We start from the raw sequence: 23,509 nt of genomic DNA, 5'->3' as shown, positions 1-23,509 counted from the left end.
GGTCATCATCGGTATGTCAGAATTCTAACAAATGTGGCTGTGTGTGTCCTCGGGGCTGACATTCTAAGAGGAGAGGACCTCTGATGCGCACAGTAACGTGCAAGTGTTTGTCCGATCTTTCCTAGGGCAGTAAGGAAAACCTCCTCACCTGATTCCTCTTGGTACAGACCCTCCACTCTGGTACGCTTCCCCACCTCCCTCTCATTATATATCTTGTTCTTGACCCACAGAGGTAGGACCTGCCTTACTGGGCTGTGCAGGTCCAGTAAAATAACACAGTTAAGAGCCTGATGGTTGAAGTGCTTCATAGAGGATGGACACTATTATAGGACCTGGAGGAGATGCACTGTCCATCATGAGCTGAGCACGTGGCCAGACCAAGAAATAAACAAAACATGATGTGTCACTTATTATTACGGCTTTACAAATTCCACTGAATTGTTGCCCTTCAAAGAATGCATAGTCACGCTTTAATGACTTATATCCTCCCTTTCCTTTCATTTAGTTGATTCTAAATAAAAATCACCATCCCCCAGGTTGTAAAACTGCAGGAGTCTCACAAGCAGGCTATGTGATGATCATGATAAAAATAACAGCAGCTGGCATTTTCTGAGTGATGCTATATATGAGGGTTTGTTCTGTTTTATATATATATTCACTTAATCCTCACAACAACGAATTGAGATAGATTCTGTTATCCTCTATACTATTATTACTAGGAAGCTGAGGCACAGAGAAGTTAAGGAATTTGCCCTAGGTCATACAGATGGAAAGGGGATTCAAATGTAAGCAGACGGGATTCAGAGCCTCAAATCTTAAGTTCCACCTTGCTGCTAAATAACCTCTAAATAGATACAAGTATTAGGTGTCTTAAAATTTCACACACACACAAGCAGAAAATAGACTGTTTCTCCACTTTTTGAAAGAAAGGCTCTCTTAAAACTCGAGGTATTAGAAGAAAAGAAGAAAATGACTTTATAAAATTTTAAAGTCTCTGAACAATGGAAAAATAACAAGATAAAAATAAATTGGAAAATGGACTAGGGGGATATTTGTATGCATTGTAATAGCTTAAGGTTCATTATCTACTGGGCAAATGTATAAAGAACTAATTATAATTTAAATTAAAAATATCAAAACTCCAATAGATAAGCAGACAAAGAGTAAGAATAGAGAATTCACGTAAGAAAATATAAAGGGTAAATTATCATAGATGAGTATATGTAAAAGTGTCCATCCCCAGTAGTAGTCAAATACATACAATTTGAAACAATAAGCAAGGAGCAACTTATAATCATTCAATTACCAAATTAAGTCACGAAAACATCCAGTGCTGACAAGATTTCAGTGATCCTTTTATACTAAGCACTGCTTGGTGATACATTAACTGGGAAACAGTTTCAGAAAGTAAATCGGCAATATACTATTATTATGTAACCATGAAACCATTTAGACTGTTTGACTTAGCAACGCCATCCCTCAGATTATAAAGAGATTATTCAAACGGAGGTAAAAGATGGAAACATGAGAATGTTCATGGTAGCACTTGCTATAATTGCAACACAATAGGAAATGACCTTCACGTCTTCCTTAACGGACTATAAATCCCATGAAGGCAAAAATATTGTCTATCTTTTAATCTTGCGTCCCCACCACTAAGCGGTGTCTAAGACAGGGCAGGACTACATAAACATGTGTCAAATCCATCAATAAATTAGCAAACAAGATAATAAATGTCCATTAAAAGATAAAACAATAAATGACAGTCTATCCGCTCAGCAGGATATGGGGCAGCAGTTAAGAGTAATAATTACAGAGACCATGCAATAGAATGCACCCATTCCTACAATATGTGAGAAGAAGCAGATTTTTCAAGTGGCCCGTGTGCTCTAGTTACCATTAAAGAGACCCACTAGCCTGTGGCTGGGACTAGAAAGGGACATGAAGACTGAAGGAATTAAAAAAAAAGAAAGAAAATCCAAAGGAAGAAAGCCCCTGACATGGAACTGTGGGTGCATTCTTTGATTTGTTTTCTCTTTAAAAATTATTCTTGGGCTTCCCTGGTGGCGCAGTGGTTAAGAATCCGCCTGCCAATGCAGGGGACATGGGTTCGAGCCCTGGTCCGGGAGGATCCCACATGCCGCAGAGCAACTAAGCCTGTGCGTCACAACTACTGAGCCTGTGCTCTAGAGCCCGCGAGCCACAGCTACTGAGCCCGCGTGCTGCAACTATTGAAGCCTGCGTGCCTAGAGCCCGTGCTCCGCAACAAGAGAAGCCACTACAATGAGAAGCCCACACACCACAACGAAGACTAGCCCCCGCTCGCCTCAGTTAGAGAAAGCTCGTGCACAGCAACAAAGACCCAACACAGTCAAAAATAAATAAATAAAATAAATAAGTTTATTTAAAAAAAATTATTCTTTAACGTTTTTATAACATCATCTTGTGAAAAAATTAAAAATCAGAACTGAAAAAAAAAAATTAGGTCCAGGCCTAATTTTGAGTAACAACATAAATCATCTAGCGGAGTTTGGCTCACCAGCAAATCCTTTTAGTACCAACTCCTATTTCATTCCAGAAGAAATAATAAAAGGATAGATCATATCCGCTAAGCATACTCAGTGCTGGGCTTGGTGCTTTACGTCCAACATCTCATTTAATCCTTGTAACCTATGAGGTGGATGTTATTATTATCCCCAGTTCACACATGAGAAAACAAAGAGTCAGTGATTGAGTGGCTTGCCATATACAAATAGCTGTGAAGGCACAAAGATGTGGGGTAAAAGCAAAAGTAGTACCTCCTTTAAAAAAAAAGACTAAGATAGGGATGAGTTTCCAACTTTTGCTTTGTGATCAGATCACAAATCACACAGGAGATCTGTGGCATAAGAGGGTAACAGCTATTCCAGCTTCCATCACGAAACAGCCCTGAGATCCTCACAAGAGAAGTCCAATTAGCAAATGTAGAAGGAAGGAGAGAAACAGAAAACCATCATTGGCACACTACAGTTAGTTGTTGCAGGCAAGATTTACTGAAGGATACTGAAATCAGTGGGCAGAAGTTGGAGGAGAAATCAAATATTTGCATCATTGCAAATTATCTCCCCAAGATATCTACAAATTAGAAAGAGAAAAATATTAACTTTACATGGGAGAAACCTAGTAGAAACCACCTTCACCGAGTGATTGAGATCAGCCTCACCAATAAAAAGACATAGTGACACTATGTATACCACATATGATACGCTGAGAAGGACATATAACATCTGGGCTATCCTTGCCCCAAATGCATAATCTCAGTCTATTCATGAGAAAACAGAAGACAGGGCCAAACCGAGGGCCATTCTACAAAATATCTGACCAGTATTCTTCAAAGGTATCAACGTCATGAAAGACAAGCAAAGACAGAAACTGTCCCAGATTGAAGAGGACTCAAGAAATATGACAACTAAATGCAATGTGGGATCCTGGAACAGAAAAATAATGTTAGTGGAAAAACTAGTGAAATACAAATAAAGTCTGAAATGTAGTTGATGGTACTGAACCAACACTGATTTCTCAGTTTGATAATGATACTGTGGCTATGCAACTTTTCTATAACTCTACAAATATTCCAAAATAAGAAGTCTCCCCCACCCAAAAAAAAAAGGTCACTGAGAGCAAAGTCCTATCACTAAACTATTGGCTCAGCTATGCAAGCAAACTACTTCCCATTTTGACCACTTCCAATTGCTTGAGTTCCTTCCTACCTGGTGAGCTAGTTTGATGGAATCTGGTAGAAAGACTCCTGGGTTTGGAGCCAGGAGACCTGGGTTTAGGCTCTGACTGCTTCACCTACTACCTGCTTGTCTGGCCTTGAACAACTTATCACCTTGTCACAATCTTGATGTTCTTTACTATAAAATAGGTCTAATTATCCCCACTCCCACGAGGTTGCTGTGAGAATGGCAGGGGAAACATAGTAAGTGCTCAATAAAGGTTCGCCATTCTGGCTAGTGCTCTCAGAGAGGTTTTGTGAGGGGCTCGTGAACACGGATGAGAAGTGACTTTGCAACCTCACAAAGAAGCGTCACCAGGGGCTCATTTCTGTTGCCGTTTACCTGTGAGTCTCCATCCAGCGCTGCTTGGGCATACATCTGCACGGACAACTCAAGGTCTTGTGATTGGTTTTGGTGACCATAGTAGTAAAGGTCTCCCATTTTCAAATACGCTGCAGGACAAAAAGGACAAGTAGTTTTATTTCAGACTGACCTTTTAAATGATTGGTCTATTTGCATGACTGCGAGTTTTTCCCACCCGAATCTGGATACAGGTACATCTTTAGGCTTCCTTGACGTGGGGAGGGAAAAAAAGATTATTGCACTGAGCACTCCCATTTCTAGACACATTTTCTTGCTTCGCTGGGTAGCTCTCCTAAATGGGTCTGTTTGTGAGAATCACAGTCTGCAACATCACAGCCCCAACAGCCAAGGTTGTTTGGGGCACGGAGATTTTGCTGCCTGGGTTTGATGACTGATGTGTATTTCTTTACTCTGTTTAAGCCACATATGTTATCTTTCCTCTGAGGAAAAAGTTTTGTTTGAGTGTATGTATCACTCAACGTCCAATCAGAACAGAATCTTCTTCAGGTAGTTCAAAAAAGGGATTTTAACACTGGGAACTGGTTACCAGGGTGTTGGAAGAGTTGAAAGGGCAAATGCGGAACAGTAGGCAACCCAGAGATTAGCAATGCAGGAAGCCACTACCTTCCTAGGCCTGGGGGCCAGCTGAGACCACAGAGGATGGACGGCCAGGCAGGAGTTGGAACCATGGAAATGCAGCCATTGCCAGAGACACAGCCCAAAGCAGAGAGAAGGGGAGAAATACTTGGGCTTCTCACCTCCTCCCACCCTGCAATCTCCTGCCAGCGCCTCCCATTGGCTGAAAATAATCAGATGTCACTGGGCAAAGGAGTCTGGGAACTGTAGTTACTGAAGGTCAGCCCTCTATCACACAGGGCAGAGCCAGGAAGACAGGGAATCCATCTGAGGGCAAAAAGGCAAAAGGCTGGCGCAGAGAATCTCTCCCGAATAGCTTTTTCTTTTGAATTCTCGCTGATTCCTTAGAAATGATGGGTCCAAGCATTCGGTAGACAATGGATGAAGAGAAATGTATTGCTTGAGACTGAGAGCAGAGTTTAGGGAAGATCTTAATAGCCGAGATTTTTCACTCTGTTTCTTAATTGTTTAGAAATATTACACCACACAAAGCTGTTAGATGTTCCCTGTTCCTAAAGATTAAAAGCCTCCAATGCTTCAAGTTAGCACCCATTTCTCTATACATACCAAATGAAGGAGCATCGATTTGAAAAACAGAGAAATTATAGTATCTCCAAACACAATTAACATCCAAGTACCTCTTGGCCAGGTCCTAAGGGGATGAAGGGGGAGAAAAAGTTAACTCATTAATATTTCTGCCAAGTGATTAATTTTGCCTCCATAAAACCCAATTCATTATCCTTAACCTTAGAGCTTCTAGTCTGAGGAGAATACATTTACTTACTGGCCTCTCCTCACAGATGTGAGCTAAATTTGTCTGTGACACTTCAATTCCAGTTTCTGCTGCTAAAACATAATACAGCAAAGCTTCGTGCCTAAAAATAGATGATTAATAATAAATTTCATAGAGTGGCTCTTACTAATACTCACAGAGAGCTTTATATTCACACGTAAGAGGGCACAAAATAAGCAGTTTTTTTAAAACCACAAAATCATGAGGTTTTTTTTTTTTTAAAATAAATACTGTTGTTAAAAATACTGCATGCACTGATTTATTTTCTCTCTTAAAAGGCTGAACTCACAGATAAGGTTGGGGAGCTAGTTGATACAACAGCTACCTCTACTGGCCGAATGGTACGTCGCGTGCTGGCTGGGGAGCTGTCTATTAGCTTTGGGTCCTTGAAATCCTTCCATCTTCCATCCTCGCTTAGAGGAGATAAGTGGTATTAAGAAAAAGCTCTGCACTTTTGGGTCCTGTTTTGCGAAGGGCTTTATGGGGCTTACGACTCTGAACAAGCTTAATTAAAGCTGAGCTTCTGTGGTACATTAGAAGTTTGGCAAAGGAGAGGCAGTTTGCAAGGGGCTTGATACCAATGGCCAAAAACACATCTGAAAGAAGTAAATATTCGACACCACTGGTAATTGAATAATTGCGAGACAATGAGACCACTTTTCATTTGTTGAGACTGGCACCTGATTCATAATACAGATAACGGCAAGAGCTTGGGGAAAAATGGACCTATTCCTACAACCACTGTTAGTGGGAAGCCAATTAATGGGATAGTTAGAGGTGAGGACTCTTACGAATGTACATACCACCTGGCCCAACAGTTCTGCCTCATGAGGGTTTATTCTAAGAAAGAATCAGAAACATGTGCAAAGATTCTGTGGCAACAGAGGTCATGGCAGAGCTGTTTCTATGAATTGGGGGGAAAAAAAGAAACAAATATCTGAAAATCAGTGACTAGTTCAATTAACCCATGGCTCAGCCACTTTCAGACGAGGCCCTTAAAAATGATGTTGAAGAGAAGTATTCAAAGACGTAGAAAAATGTCTATGCCAAAGTTTCCACTGTGTAAAAAAAAAAAAAAAAAAACAGGATAAAAAACAGTGCAATTTCATTTTTGTAAAACAAAAATAAAACTGAATCCACACATGTACACACACACGCGAATACATATATGCAGGAAAAAAAGAAGCTACCAAAATGCTAACGGTACTTATCTCTAGGTGGTGAGAAGGCAAGTGATTTTTATTTTCTTTTTACTTCTCTGATTTCCTCCATTTTAACCATAAATTGTTGTTTCTAAAGCTTATTTTCATTTTCTGTAGCTAATATTAAGCGCTATTTCTTAATGTTAGCTCCATTTAGGAGATGGTTTAAGAAAGCGGGGGGGAGGTTGGGTTGGGGGAATACGTAAGCGGAGCCAAACGTCATCTTTTCTACAAGGCTAAAGCATCTCCTGGCAGGCCATCCCGTGGGGACAGAGGGAGGTGACTGGGGGGTCAAATCAGGACAGGCAGACCTTCAATCAGACATACTGCAGGTCACGGCCATGTGGCTGCTGAGTGCGCTGTTTCCTGGCCTCCGAGATACCCAAGGCAGCCGACCAATTAGGCATGACTCATGCTAAAGAGACAAGGCTGGCTAAGCAGCTTCCCCTGCGAGGACAAGTCACATCAGAGAACCACAACTGCAACGGCAACAACACAAAAGACCCCCAGACATTTTCTGACATAGCTTGCAAGTATCGCGTTTGGTGACAAGAAACCTCGGAGCAGACCCCAAATGGGGGAACTAAATTTGAGGGAAGTTCGGCAGAAAGACTCCATCATTCTACAATTAGGTCCCGTTCCAAAGGTCTTATAATCTCAAACACTCAGGTTTGCCCCAGTGCCTCAGTTTCCCCCACTGGATGGATGAGGGAAGGAGGTGGTGTAGACTTGCCGGCCCAAGGTCAGATGTCAGGTCGGCTCTCTCTGTTGCCATAACTGGATGAAATGGGGTTCATATAACTGCAATGTAATAAAATGAGGTTTTCTTAGATAGCAGTTGGGCAGACTGTTAGAATTTTGGAGTGGAGGACACAAGGTTGACACTTCCTGTAAGAACAGTCACTAGGATAAATTTTATAAAGACAATACCTTGCCTCTAAAGTTACTTGGAAGATGGGGGAGAGAAGGGAGGAACACATTTTATAGGAAGACTTCAATTGACCAGTTATTGTATAAGCCGGGAGGAAATCTCACAGAATTCTCAAGTATTTCCTTTGAGGAAGCACTGAAATCACCAAAGAGATGTCTAAAAATACTGATGTCAATAGAAACACTGAACAGAAATCCACCTCTGTCTTCCATCTTGCAGAAGCCATCAGCAGAGGCCATAGATTCCAAAACCACCACCATCTGTTTTCATATATTTAAGTGTGAACTCTAGGCAAGGGTCAGAACACTGAAGAACAGACTTTCTCACCTTAAGACTTCGGAGACATGACACTTCTGCAGAAACCCTATCTGCACTTAGCCTCCTAGCACTTTGCTCTTACTTGTGTCTCAACTGAGTCTGCCTGAAAATATTAATTACAGATATTTCTATCCTTATATTCATGGAATAAACATTTGCTCAGTATGGGCTCTGTGCAGGAAGACCAAAGCCACAAAACTGTACTGTGCTTCTGTGAATTTCCTCAAGGTTTAGGAAGCTACCAGAGGTCAGCTTTATTTCCGATGCACTGAAGTGAAATAGTCCCCAGTCAGTCATTCTGATGGGGGGTGGGGGGCTGGGCAGGGATGCAGAGAGGAGGGGATTTAGAGTAAAGGATGTGTGTAGGGGCACACTTGCTACCCTCCCACTTCAGACTCGGCACATCCATTTATAGAACTTTTATAACGATACTTCTTAATAATCAATCCTTTGGCTGCTTTCTGTGAATTGTGAATTTGAGTAACTCTGAGCAGTTTCTCAAACAATTCTATTGTTTTCTCTGGGTTCTTTTCTGCCAATGTCTAAAGCAGCCCAAACTGGAAGGATAAAAAAAGAATCCTGGGGTCTCAGTGGAATTTAGGACCCTGCTCTAAGGCAAAAAGATGAATCTCTTTCAAGTGGAATCTTGCATGCCTGCTTGTCTTGCCTCAAGCTTACTAGAATCTGGCTAACCTCCTGGGTTAATTAAGTATTCGGGGTATATTTAAGACCAAGGACAGTAAAACACTTAGCTCACAGATGAAACACAAAGAGGGGTAAGACAGAGAGAAATGAAACACGACAGGCGACCTCTCCTTATCGGACTTCTCCTGGTGTCCGAGGATAGCCTCGGGCATGATAACATTATCTTCGGTATTTTGCCTAAACAGCAAAATGCCCTTTTTTTTTCATTCACACTCCTCTTTCAAACTATCCCACATAAATCTTGGAACAACACAGAAAAACACAAGCTCATCAAACTGACACATGTAATTTGAAAATAACGTCCAGAATAAATTCACTCACAGAAAATGAAAAAAGGGGATGGACTTGGGACATTGATGGATGACTTAGTTCTATTATAACAAAATAGATGGGACCCAAAAAATTCCACGTTGTGGTGTGGGGAAGCCAACGCTCATATATTTCCAATTTAACCCCTGAGGCATCTGGAGGCCCCGAGAGAAGGAAGAGAGAAAAGCACTTTTTCTCAAATATATTTTGACAAAGATAGTCCCACTATAATGGATACTAAGTGTTTCTTCCTGTTGATAGAAAATGGTCTCAAGTCCAGATTAAGACATATCTTTAACAATACTTAGCATCAGCATCAAAATTGGCAAGGGTATGAAAAAACAGATATTTATATGCGGTTGATAGGACCATACATTGGTCAAATATTTTGGAAAACAGTTGGCATTATCTTGTAAAGTTGAACATATGGTTAGCCTGTGACCCCACTCCTAAGTTCATATTTTAGAGAAACTTTTCCTATTTGTGGCAGGATATGCATAAAAAATGTTCACGGCCACACTGTCCTTAAAAAAAGATGGGAAACAACCCAAATGCAAGTTATTATGAGAATTGGTAAATAAATTGTGGTATATGACAGCAGTGAAAGGAATGACCTACAGGTACATGTATCAAAAGATATGAATCTCAGAAACATCAGGTGAAGTAAACAATAACAAAGAAAAGCAGTGAAGAATTATATGTAATAGGATTCTAATGATATGAAGCTCAGAAACAAGTCCAATCTATTGCTTAGATTGCTATAATCTATTGCTTAGATTTGCTATATCCATATATAGCAAAACTATACAGAAAGCAAGGGGCGGAGCAACCATAAGATTCAGGACAATGGTTAGTTCTGGATATTGGCGCCACAGGTGGGTTTAATATGGGAGGAACATGCAGGGGGCTTCGACAGTTCATTTTCTTAAGTAGGGTGGTAGGGCTATAGGTGTTCATTTTATTGTTCGTTTATGCTCTGGAACTTACATACATATCACCTACTATTTGGTATGTATCAATTACCGTGTGATAAAAGAAGGGAAAACAACTTACCTGGCTCAGGTCACAGCTCCAGCTCAAAAGCTCAGCTCCTTTAACCTGGATTCTGAACTAGCTCCCCCTTTCATGTTCTCCCTTCTCTTCACCATCATTCACAGAGGTTTGGTTAGGAATCTCGGAACCCAGCTCTGTCATGTCACTACCCTCTCCCAAAGCCATCAAGGGCTCCCCACTGCTCCAGAAGCTGAGTAAAAAGTATATGACCTGCTATTTAAAGTCCCATAATGCAGCACCTCTTTGGTCTTGTCATATCGCACTCCCTTTTACAAATTTTACCCTCAAGGTAAACTGGTGGCTTAAAAATTTCTAGACATACCCTGAATTTTCCTATTTCTTTGTTTTTGTTCCTGTGATTCCCTTCACTAGAAGTGTTGTTCTCTGCATGACTAAGTGGAAATTCCACCCATCCCCCAAGGCCATATCATCTGTTACCTCCGTTATAAAGGCTGACCTAAGTCCCCCAAACCAGGTAGCATCTTTCCTTCCTCCAAATCCCCGATGCTCTTTATATACTGCTCATGGCTCTGGAGTTACAGTTGTTCTGTCTATTTGCCTTAATTCATTCTCTCAGTAGTTTTTGAGTACTTTCCAGTTGCCATTAAGTGCTGGGCACTGGGATACACATCACAGGGCAATCCACAAGGAAACAGCCATCATGACCCATCCAAGGACAAAAGGGAGTAAGGAGTTAAGCAGGATTTCTGGGCAGAGGGAACAGCAAGTGCAAAGGCCCAGAGGTCAGAGAGAATATGAGGCATCTGAGAAACTGCAGGTAGTTTAGTACCAGGAAGAGATGAGGCAGCAGGCTTCCCCAGCCCTACTTGTGGCATCCCCTGCAGCTACGGCAAGGCACCCTGCCTTTAAATGTACCCACTAAAATCTGCTGAACTCAACCCAAACTCACCAACAGTGTAGACCACGTATAATCCTTAGCTCCCCCTCCCTCCAAATCAATCATGTGATGTGGCTGAATGTTCTAAGAAAGACAGCAGGCCATGAAATCTTAATTCCGCTTGACTTTCACAGCAAATTTTTAAATGCACTCCCTGAAGTGCTTTGTGATTTTAAATTCAAAAGTCGGCAAGAAGGATAAGCTATTAGCAGATACTCTCTTTGTGGGAAAGTGTCAGACATCTTGGGGTGTGTGTGTGTGTGTGTGTGTGTGTGTGTGTGTTGGGGGGTGTTTACAGATATGCTCTCCCTTTGGGAAAACCCCACATATAAACATTTTGATATCTGAATGCTTAGTTTCCCCTAAGAAGTTGTGGGGAGTAAAGGGTGGGAAATTTGGAGGATGAGAAGTAGAAATGGGCAAAAGTCAAATTTGGGAAACGTTCAAATTTCATGAACTGACGCTTACTTGGGAAACAAATAAAACAGCCCACAAACTGTAAGGTGTATCAATTGGAAAATGATCATTTCATTAAAAAATAGAACTACCGTATGACCCAGCAATCCCACTACTGGGCATATACCCTGAGAAAACCAAAATTCAAAAAGAGTCATGTACCAAAATGTTCATTGCAGCTCTATTTACAATAGCACGGAGATGGAAACAACCTAAGTGCCCATCATCGGATGAATGGATAAAGAAGATGTGGCACATATATACAATGGAATATTACTCAGCCATAAAAAGAAACGAAATTGAGCTATTTGTAATGAGGTGGATAGACCTAGAGTCTGTCATACAGAGTGAAGTAAGTCAGAAAGAAAAAGACAAATACCGTATGCTAACACATATATATGAAATTTAAGAAGAAAAAAAAATGTCATGAAGAACCTAGGGGTAAGACAGGAATAAAGACACAGACCTACTGGAGAACGGACTTGAGGATATGGGGAGGGGGAAGGGTGAGCTGTGACAGGGCGAGAGAGAGTCATGGACATATACACACTAACAAACGTAAGGTAGATAGCTAGTGGGAAGCAGCCGCATAGCACAGGGAGATCAGCTCGGTGCTTTGTGACCGCCTGGAGGGGTGGGATAGGGAGGGTGGGAGGGAGGGAGACGCAAGCGGGAAGAGATATGGGAATATATGTATATATATAAGTGATTCATTTTGTTGTGAAGCTGAAACTAACATACCATTGTAAAGCAATTATACTCCAATAAAGATGTTAAAAAAAAAATTTCTTTCTGATTATGCAAAGTAAGGCCACAGATGATAAACTTTTAAAAGATGATAATAATAAACATTGTTATTCAGTGCTGTTTTCCCTGGGCTCATTTTCCCTGAATTTGCTAATTTGAGATTCTCATTCACTGAGGTGCTATCTGCTAGTTACGTGGGCACCCATGGACCAGAGAAGAAAATGGCACTCTCTTGGACTTATATTTTAATTTTTGATTGAGGTTCGGATCCGAGTAGGATCAGTGATAGGTGTGCTCTAATGTCTTTGAAGCAGTGGACCGATGGGATATGTGCTGATTTGCATATCCTTTTTAGTTATTATGGAAATACCCAGATCATTTAGGCAATAAACGAGCCAAGAAAATATGGCCCAAGGAAAAGTAAGACAGAATTCGAGGGCTTACAGAAGAAAACAGAAAGACGGACTCAGGTAGAGCTTGGAGAAGTGTGCGCTTATTTGTAAAATCAAGTAACTGCAAATAGGGGGCATTTACAAGTCCTCATGTGCAGGGTCTCATCCCATTCAGCACAGGATGAAATTTGCTAACTCCATCAGAAGAAGCTTAGAAAGAGTGAGTCTGTTTGGCTGTGACACTGGAGGTCTGGTGAGTGACTTCCAGAAATCCTAGGGAAGATGCGATAAAATATCTACCGGAAGATGTAGCCTGAGCCCTAAACACACTGCTTTCGCTCCTTCCCACAAACAAGGTGGAAATCCTGGACTTTCTGTGGCCTGCCAGTGAGAGGCAGAGGGTCAGCTAGGATCCCCTGTGCTGTCTCCAGACTCTGAAAGCAAGAAGAGCAAGCTTGAAGGGAAGAGAAGTCAACGTATCCATGTGTCTCTCAATTTGATGAATACGGATGCTCCCTCTAGAGGACTAATTTTTGTGTATAATTAAACATGGAAATGCTGTGTTTTCTAATCAACAGCCAATCAGTCGGTGATACTCTGAATATCATTACCGGGAGGCTGTGATTTCCCTGCAAATTGCTTTTTCGGTTTCATTTTAAGACTCCATCTCATAAGACTACACTGACAGATTGAAAGGTAAGGACTGAGAAAGTTCAATCTAACTTACCACGAGCCCTCCAGGTAGGCGTTGAGGCCTTTGCGAATGACGTGGCCCAAGTAGCCATTTTTCTCGGCTACATGCTTTGTCCATCTGAAAAGGAAACAGAAGAGAACATATCCAAACTATGGCAAATTAAATAATTGCTTTTGACTTCGTATGATTTCAATAAATCCCACTTGGGGAATATTTTGCTTCTTAGAATTTTTATGGAGCAACAAGCCAGAACTGAATGTTAAGAAGATAAAGAAAGATACATTTTGAGAGCCTTGCATTCAGTGCCGTTTCTAATGAATGCTTAGGAGTTGTCATTTTGGGGAAAAAAAGATGTGAAAAGTACCTAATGAAAAATGTCTACTAACATGGAAAAAGATAATCTTTTTTTTTTTGTGTGTGTGTTATGTGGGCCTCTCACTGTCGTGGCCTCTCTCGTTGCGGAGCACAGGCTCCGGACATGCTGGCTCAGCGGCCATGGCTTATGGGCCTAGCCGCTCTGCGGCATGTGGGATCTTCCTGGACCAGGGCACGAACCCGTGTCCCCTGCATCGGCAGGTGGACTCTCAACCACTGCGCCACCAGGGAAGCCCAAAGATAATCTTTATTAAGAGTTCTAGCAAGTTGATTTCAGAAGGACAGCTCTTCCTAAACAAAGACTCCAAAGAGAGACATTGCCAAAAAGATTAAATCAATAGAGTACCTGATGGGTGTAGACATACCGAGAGGAGATTTAGACATGGAAGGAGAATGTGGAGATCGAGTACATAGAAATGATAAATACACAGAGAGAGCTAAGCAGATAAATAACAAAAAAAAAATAATTATTATTCCATAGAAAACAAAAAGTTATGCAAGAAAGAAAGAGTAGTCATAGTATACTACATGGCTCAGCTATGAATAGTGTTAAATTGTCATAATAATGTAAACACTGATACCAATCCAACCAAACCAGTGATATATTTATGGGGAAGATGGGAGAGGGCAGGAAGCATGAGCATGCAGGGTAGCAATAGGTGGCAGAGTGAAAAAACTATATCTCTTTATCTTTCCCAGTGAGACATCATTAGACAATGCCTATAAAGGGTATAACAAGAAATAGTGGTTTAAGCATGTTATTTAGACATAGAGGCAAATAAAAAAGAAATAATTAAAAGATGAAAAGTGATTTATTCCAGGGAGCAGGAAATGGAGTGTGTGGAAGGGAGGCAGAGATTTCCTGTTTTTTCTTGTCAAATTATTACCTTTTTTAATTAAATTTTTGTTTTTAATTTTTGTCTTTTCAAACGACTTGGCTTTTTATGTGCATGTGTAACTGATAAAAATAAAGATGAATTTTTTAAAATGCAAGAAAGGGCTTCCCTGCTGGTGCAGTGGTTAAGAATCCGCCTGCCAATGCAGGGGACACAGGTTCGAGAGCTGGTCAAGGAAGATCCCACATGCCGCGGAGCAACTAAGCCCGTGTGCCACAACTGCTGAGCCCACGTGCCACAACTACTGAAGCTCACCCGCTCTAGGGCCTGCATGCTGCAACTACTGAGCCCGCATGCCACAACTACTGAGCCCACGTGCCACAACTACTAAAGCCCGCACACCTAGAGCCCGTGCTCTGCAACAAGAGAAGCCACCGCAATGAGAAGCCCGCGCACCGCAACGAAGAGTAGCCCCCGCTTGCCGCAAATAGAGAAAGCCCGTGCGCAGCAATGAAAACACAGCGCAGCCTAAAATAAAAAAAAAAAATTTTTTTAATGTGGAAAAAAAGAATAAAAGAAAACTCTATTTTCTCAGGCATGGTGAATATAGTATTGAATATATGGCTTTCCCTTCATACGCAATATCTGGCAGGTTCTTACACAACAGCCTTCTCGGGATCTCGAGGGAATGTCTCCAGGTTGCCTGTGATATAGTAGAGAGAACACCACAAGGTTCCTTCTATGTGTCCGCCTTGTGCAGCCTTATGGAAATATTCACCAGCTAACGTCTGTAAAGAGATGAGCAAACGTCAGTCTCATTAGTGAGAAGTCCTCCTGTGCTGGTTTCATCAGAACTAAGGTCCTGAGGCACTTAACGCCTGATATCATCACAGGTTTATAACTTCTAACATCTTTAAGAAAACCAAGTCAAGTTCCAGGAAGACAGCCAATCACAGAAGCTGGCCTCTCTACATGATAACCTTGACTGTAGCTATTCTGTTAAGTTTACCCAATAAATAAGATAACAAGACACTACGAATATCATTATCACCTTATCAGATCCTCACATAACCCCTGCCAGCCAGACAGAAGACAGCATCAAAAGTCGCATCAGGTGAAACTTCAGGCATTTGCTTCCCTAACCTTGCTTAATACCTTTTTTCAAACTCAGACACAAAAACTTCATTTCCAGTAGGAAGGTGAGAATTAGAATATGACAATAAAAAGTCCATTCTGGCAGATGTGTGGGAGGACTAAAAGACATTTGCAATGCATAAAATATACAGTTTTCTAGGAGTCAGACAGAGGCGGAGGGAGAAAAGAAAACAAACACTTAGACGGGTATACATTCCACTGATTACTATTATTCTTCCCAGGCAGTTAACTGCCATTTTTAAGTATGGTCTTTGGAGTCAGACAGGCCTGGGTTCAAATCCCAGCTCTGCTCCTTACTAGCTGCGTGACCTTGGGCATGTTAGTTAATCTCTCCAACTAAGAGAATAACTCAATTTCTGCAACTGAAAAATGTGGCTTCTGACAGTAGCTAGCATGAAAGTATGGTGTGAGGATTAAATGAGATAACGTGTGTTCGAGGCTTGGCATGGCGCGTCACAAAAAATAATTTTTTTCTGATGCCCGACCCCCAACTCTGATGCTAGAGCTTGCCCATCCCATTAAATGCTACCTTTTCTTCCAATCTCAATAAATGCCAAACACTCAGGGGTCATCCTGACTCCTCTCCCTGCCTCACACCTCACGTCCAATCATCGTCAAGTCCTAATGCCTTGACCTTCAAAATATACCCAGAATCTAGTCACATCTCAGCGCCTCTTCTGATACTGCCCATCCTTTCTCACTTGGATTCAATGCATTAACCCCCTTGCTCTTGCTCTTGTCTCCTCCAAGCCCAGTCTCCACCAGGATCCAGGAGGAACCTGTTAAAACACAGCGTCTCCCCGCCCTGTTCAGAGCTGTCCCATCTTGCTCAGCGTAGCTGCCTCCTTGACGTGATTTTCCACCTCCTCGCACCTTCCTTGCTCTCTGGTCCTGCCAGTTCAGCCTCCCTGCTATTCCTCAAGCACACCAAACCTGCTTTCTTCTCTGGGCTTTTGCCCTGGCTGTTCCCTCTTTCTGGGATGTTCTCCCAGACATTCACAAGACTCCTTTAGGAGTTTGTACACTGTCACATTATCAGAGAGACCTTCTCTGATCTCCCTTATAAAATAGCATCCCCCAATCTCTAGTCTCTCGGTCCTCCTTATCCTCCTTTATTTCTCCCTGTAACACTCACTTATCCCACCTGCCCTCATACTATATATTTGTTTGTTTATTATCTTTCTGCTCCACTGCAATGTAAACTTCCCCAAAGCAGGGACTGTTTTGTCTGCTGCTGTATCCCCACTGCCTGGAAGAGTGCCTGGCATAGGGTGGGCATTCAATTAATTTGTTGAACGTACTGGTACTCAGATTATTATTACCATCATCAATATTATTATTAATAACAAGGGGTTTCCATTTCACATGGGGACCAGGTCTTGACGCCACTTAAGTGTATGACTCTAAGTTATGAAACCTTTCAGAGCCTCGGTTGCTAACTCTGTTAAATGGACGTAATAACAGTAACTATCCCAGAGGGTAGTTAGGATGACATGGGATGGCACACAGAAAGTGTCTGTGAGTGTCTGACCTAGAGGAAGTGTTCGGCAAACATTTAAGATTGTTACTGTTATTTACATTATTATTAAATCTGGTCTCATACCAGGCAACCCTATTTGGACCCAGCTTTCTTTGCTTCCAGTAAGATCAGTCATCAATCTCCGCACCATCTCTCTCTCATGGTCACTTGCATCATCTCCCTCTCCTCTCCCCAGCTTAGGCTTCCTCCTCCATGAAGCCTTCCTGACTGCCTTGGCCTTCACTATTTCCCCTTTCCAGAACTGTTTGGGTCACAGCAATTAGCACACACTTGGCGTTGGGCTAATGCCAGCCTTTGCTCTTCACCATCTTGTCTTCCTAACTGGGCACTTGAGTTCCTCAAGATCACGGTCTGCGTCTTGGGTGGTGTCTGCACCACCCATGGGGCCTTGTCTGGGCTGGGCATACAGTACACCTGCTTCATGACTAAGTGACTGACCAGCTGCACAGCTGGTCTCAAGTCTTACTCACTTGATTCCTTCCAGGAACTCCTGGGAAAATGCCATCCAAGTACAGGACTCCAAGATTGTATGATGCATCTGGGTTCCCCATTTCTTCTGCTTTTAACCAGTACTTAGCCGCTTTGGCATAATTTTTCTTGAATTTGTGGTAATACCATCCCAGGCCATTGACTGCCTGATGCAATCCCTGGATTTTAGAACAACAAGAAAGGAATTCCTTTTTTTTTAAAACAAAAACAAAAAAACCCCAAACCCAGAGAGAATCAACTGTTATGAAAGCATTCTGCCTGAGTCTGAGAAAAACCTTTCCTGCCTCTTTTCTGGGGGCAGATGGCATTAAAGAAAAGCTAAGTGTTGGAAAACATGAGGCTGCCTCAGCGTCTTCCCAGGAGGATTTCACCCGGCTGCTGCTGGGCTTTCTGCCTTCCAGCTCAGCAGTGATGCTGGCCCCCAAATCATCTCGCAGCCCCTATGGGCTCTTACGCAATGCCCTCGTCTACAGAAGGCCTCTTACTGTCCTGCAGTATCAACAACGCCCTTGAAATTCATGACCACTCAACTGTGACAGGAGGCCGGAAACCCGCCCTGGCTGGGATGATTTCTAGGTGACCTGCCTGCCTATCTTTTGATTACTCTGCCCTGAACACCAACAAACCCTCTGTGGGAAGCAGCCGCAATGGCCTACTTGTAAAGCACAGGTGCTGTGGGACTGCTTGGCATCCCAGCTCCGACAGGTAGGGTCTGGTTGGGGCTGAGGCAGAGGGGAGGGGGGTGGTCTCAGAACTGTGTCTAAATTGGGACGGTACCACAGAAGGCCTGGTTCATGTGAGTCTAGTCTTAGGCCTCCTTGTTCTTGCTGATTCATGCTCTCAGGGGCCTGCCTCTGCTCTTCCCAGATGCTCCCACCTGCTCCAGCCTGGTTGTTGAAGGCTCAGGAGCCCTGCAGGGGTGTAAGTGTGCAAACCTGGGCATTCGGTGCTCCCATTCCTCCTTTCCTACCAGATCCACAAGACCATGGACAAGCAGGGGAGAAAAGGACTGGAGAAGCAAACAGTGAGTGCCCTTGCATCTGTGAGACAGGTTAAGTTAGGGTCCAAGTGTGGAACCAAATCTCTTTTGCCTGCCCTTTCAGAAGTGAAGGACAGGTATCCCTCAGTAATGGATGCCAAGATACCAGCCTGCAGCCTTTTCAGTCTGCAACGACTCCTGAAATGCTCTACCTCCTACTTTTCACGTTGGACTCCAGGTGCCAGGAAGACCAGGAGAAAGAAACTGACAAGGCCCATTAGAACAGATGCTCCATGAGGGCAGGGATCTTTGTTTTGTATTCCAAGCACCTATGTTAGTACTTGGCGTAGAGTAAGTGCTCAATAAATACTTGACAAACGAATGAAAGCCATCCTTTGAACGCTGATGACACACAAAACAGAATCCAAATCCTACACCCTGAGGATCAAGAGTAGGGTTCAGGGCTTCCCTGGTGGCGCAGGGGTTGGGAGTCCGCCTGCCGATGCAGGGGATGCGGGTTCATGCCCCGGTCCCAGAGGATCCCACATGCCGTGGAGCGGCTGGGCCCGTGAGCCATGGCCGCTGGGCCTGCGCGTCCGGAGCCTGTGCTCTGCAGCGCGATAGGCCACAACAGTGAGAGGCCCGCGTACCGCAAAAAAAAAAAAAAAAGAGTAGGGTTCAGATTCGTAGACCCTCAAGACAGTCAACACTTGGGATGGTGTCAGTGCCAAGGATCAGTTATTGAGGCATTCTTCTTGAGATTTGCACGGTACCAGATGCAAGGCAGCCTCCTGAGAATTTGCAGGATGAGTGCATTTCCATGAAGTAATAGACCACGTCATGTATAGTGGCAAGAACCAGCTTTGGGATAAGCTTATGGAATACATATCAAAATGGCTTGTGCAATGCTCACCTCCAGACACACAGGTTTATTCAAAGGTACCTGTCATCACTCAAAACATTCCCAGAATGTCCTTTAGACATTGTATTTGGACCCAGATCAGGAGTCCCACAGAAATCTTGTTTTATTTCTTAATGCTCACACCTTATTCCGGACATTTCCAGCTGTATCCAAGTGACTTTTAGCTAATTCCAAAAATCAAACTCTGTGCTTCACCACAGTGCCTGACAAAGAGGAAGGGCTTAGTAACTCCCTGCAGAATGAATGGCTGAGAATCATGTAACACTTTTAAGAATGCGAGTACTCCAGACCGTAAAACTGCATTTCCTCCAATATTCATCTCAGCTCTGCCAAAACTACATTCAGAATGCAGCACCTTAGACAACAATTCACCACTAGCATGCTAAAGAGATGCAAATTTCACACCTGCCAGGAAGCCCCATTACTTCCCCATTTTAGGATGCTCTGGGACCATGGCCTCAATGACCACCATTAAGCAGCTTTTCTATTTCTGCCCTATAGTCTGTGTCAGGGTCAGGAGCTGGCGTGCGCTTCAATGGTTCCCTTCGCCTGGGTCATGTGTCCTCTAGAAACCACACAGGGGGAGAAAAAGCCTCTTGGCATTCTTAACTCCATGCTCCAACTTCCTGTTCTACAGAAGAAAAGATACTCTGAGCTCCCTAAAGAAAGGGAATTGAGGAAGAAACATCGGCATGGTTACTTCAGGAGTCTTTGTTGATAGGGCAAATATTATCAGCCTCGGGGAGGGAGGCATACTCAGGAACCTGAAGGGCTATAAAGGGCCCTGTCAAGGTTGTAAAATTACAAGGTTGTAAAATTACAACGGTTTCTACCAATCCGTTTATTTGCAAATCTGTATGCAAGCACATGTGAGTGTGCACGTGTGGATGTGCATGCACTGGGGGTTTGCACGCAGGGATACGTATGCATGCATGCCTGTGTGCATGCGTGTGCGTGCGTGTGTGTGTCCCCCTCACAGGTGATATCATAACCTCCATTCTGTAGTGCAATATTTAAACTAGTTGGCTTGAAGATAACTTTGAAGAGTAAATAGTGACAAAAGGAAAATGATTCCTAAACTCGGCAATAAACTTGATAAACAGCCCCTTTGTTAAAGCACAGAGAAGCCAATGAGCATTGGACACAACAGGGTTAACCTTAGAGGATTCAGGCTTTAGGTTTTCCTAATTCAATGGCATTTATACCCATTCAATTTCAAAGAGCCCCCCTGCTGCTGCCTGTTATTAGGGCAGCCCTTGATTATAATTTTAGCCTTCAAACACAATCAGTCTGAATTCTACGACTGGAAAGTGAGTTCAGCTTTCGAATTGTGCCGTCCTCATTGTGCAGGTTTCTGTATATGTTGTAGCTCAAAAATGACTAATCACTGCAATGTCAGTGACCCCTCCCTCCCCACTGCATTTCTACCTTCTTCAGAAGGCTGGCCATTCACTCTCCTCGACTTGTAAGAGCATGGGTGTGTGTGGCGGAAATGTTTCCCTCTGACAATAGGCACAAGTGTTACCTTGGAAGCTGCTTTCTTCATCAGCTCTAAGGCAAGCCGTCTGTTCTTTTTTACTCCTTGACCCTAAACAATGATAAACAGCAATGATCACGAAGAAAATAAACGCAGAGTTGCATGCAAAGCCATCACACCAATCTGTCAGCGTTCAATAGAAGATACTAAAGCCCAAGCCTTCTCAGTTAAAAATCTAATCTTGAAGATTTCTATATACAGAGCTGTTACATCATCATCATCATCATTATTCTGCATATATGTGTAGAAGAGAGGCAATAAACCTCACCCTCCCAGCTTAGCATCCATAAAAATTCCCCACTGGTGGTCCAGTGAATCACATTCCCGTCAATCCGCAGGTGCTGTTGGGAGAAGCCATGAATAAGGTTAAATGAGTCTGGTCATCCTGGTTGTGTTTCTCTGGGGATTGCCTAATATGCGAGCAGACAGAGCACTTTGTCTATGTCAGACAGTCAAGAGTTATTAGGCTGTCATTTGCAACCTTCCAGCGTCCTCGTGGGAGTCCCCAAGGTGAAGCACTGTGGCTTCAGAAACAGCTCGAGAGCCAGTGGTGAGGGAGACAGGACCCCTTAGAATCTGTTCCCTCAGACGCTGCCAAACTGACAAGCTTCCTCCAGCAAAATCAAGTTTTTCCAGCAGAGGTGGTTTGTGCATCACAGAAAGAGAGAGATGGGGCTTTGGAGTCCTTGTTACAAGAGCAGAACTCCGTGGGACCATGCTGGGGTGTGTCTGCAGGACCACGTGGGAAAATGGTGGGTCTGAGGGTGGAGCGGGGGTGGGGGTGGGGGGTCCCTGAGGGCTCTCTCAACATAGCCCTGACCATGCACATGGCAGGTGAGAGGAGCCGGATGAAAACCCTGATGCTTCCAAGCTCACTTAGAGTCTGTTATTGACCTACACAGCCCATGGAGTCCTCCTGGTCTCAGACTCAGCGCTTGACAGGGTCACATGTGATATAATGTTAGAGGGCTTTGCAATGAATACAGCTATTAACTCTATTTAAATTCTTAGCTCTACAGTAAATGAAGAGAGCGCTAGCAAATGTTCCTGTGTTAATTAACGTGGGCCAAGAACTCTCCTGCCATATCAAATCCTCCCAACCCCAGCCGGGGTGCTGCTATCATTCTCACCAGAGAAACTTGCCCAGAATCACACAGTGAGCAAGGAGTAGAGGCAGGATTTGAATCCAGGCTCCAGAGTCCAAGTTTATAACTGCCATGCTGTATTTTCTCCTATATATTTTAATTCCCATGCTGAGAAAGTATAATGATCCGTAACCTCCTTACAGGATACAGAAAACATGCTGCAGAATCTGTCTTTGTAGTTTTCCAGGACCCAAAATAAAACTGTGAACCCAAATAAAGGTTAAATTACATACAATGAGTTTCTACTCGATTTTAACGTACCTATTTCATAAAACCGATGAGCTGAAGCAAAGTGGAAGATGAAAATATTTTTCAGAAGTGCACCATTACTTCGTTTAATTAGAGAGGGAGAGGAAAGACAAAAGGACATGAAGGCTGTTTGTAGTAACTGGATGGAAGCAATGAGACAAGCTTTTTGGATCTCGGGGAAAGCAACAGAACGACCAGGATGACGAAATGTCAGAACCTGGTTGCACTCAAAGTTTTTCTCCAACTTCTTTGTTTTCAAGGAGTAAAACTGGGGCCCAGAGGGGTTGACTTACCCCAAACCTCACAGTTAGATCTGCAACCAGAACTCAGATACTCTGAGTTCTAGGCCAGGGATTTTCCAGTGTAATTATATGAGAAGTGGGGTGAGTTCTTGCACAAAGACTATATACTATGCACAAGTCTGAGTAGTACTGGAAGTTGTAAAGTGAGAGAAGTGTAAAGTCGTGATGCACAGCAAGTGCTCGATAACTTCATCCACTGAATGAATCCATGGAGGACAGATGCTGCAGTGAAAGCCCAAGCTCCATCCTCATGTGGATGTGAAATGGGATGTAACTGACCGTCTTGGACAAGCTATAGCTGTCATCGTGGCGCCATCTTTGAATACAATGAGCCGGATGTCCACACGAGACAACAAGCCGAGAGCACAGTGCCGTTCTTCATGTTTGGAAAGTTCATTTTTTTTGTATGGGTTTTTTTACATTGAAAGTACTTAAAGACACCTTTGGCCAGAGGTAAAAATCTGCCTTGAGATGTAGATAAAGGGCTTCCTTCCTCCCACTCAGAGATAACTTAGAATGCAGGAAAACCAAAAAAGCTTTAAGGTTTGGGAAATCAGACCCTGAAGAAACATCCCGTCACCTCCCGTATCATTTATTTATGTCTTTCGCTTTCCCTCTAGATTTCAAGCTCCTGATGGGCAGAAGTAATGTCTGAGTCGTGCCTTTTCTTGTCTGTACTTTGGGCAGTGGCCAGCCCCAATTATGGTGGACTGGTGCCTCTCCTC

General features: G+C 43.1%; 1 protein-coding gene across 1 annotated transcript in view; it reads right to left on the bottom strand.

Annotated features, from left to right (window-relative positions):
- Positions 1-23,509, bottom strand: part of SEL1L3 (SEL1L family member 3) — a 97,904-nt gene that overhangs the window by 10,790 nt on the left and 63,605 nt on the right. Inside the window, exons 14-20 of the mRNA XM_060012733.1 lie at positions 21,077-21,139; positions 17,632-17,808; positions 15,127-15,254; positions 13,289-13,372; positions 5,542-5,632; positions 5,325-5,409; positions 4,101-4,210 (exon numbers count right to left, since the gene is read on the bottom strand). Of these exons, the coding sequence (XP_059868716.1) occupies positions 4,101-4,210; positions 5,325-5,409; positions 5,542-5,632; positions 13,289-13,372; positions 15,127-15,254; positions 17,632-17,808; positions 21,077-21,139 (738 nt within the window). The remainder of the gene's footprint in view (positions 1-4,100; positions 4,211-5,324; positions 5,410-5,541; positions 5,633-13,288; positions 13,373-15,126; positions 15,255-17,631; positions 17,809-21,076; positions 21,140-23,509) is intronic.

The sequence above is a fragment of the Delphinus delphis genome, chromosome 5 (assembly GCF_949987515.2).
Source record: "Delphinus delphis chromosome 5, mDelDel1.2, whole genome shotgun sequence".
NCBI classification, from domain to species: Eukaryota; Metazoa; Chordata; class Mammalia; order Artiodactyla; family Delphinidae; genus Delphinus; species Delphinus delphis.
Note: the sequence above shows the minus strand (reverse complement) of the source record. Positions and strands in the feature narration are given on the sequence as shown.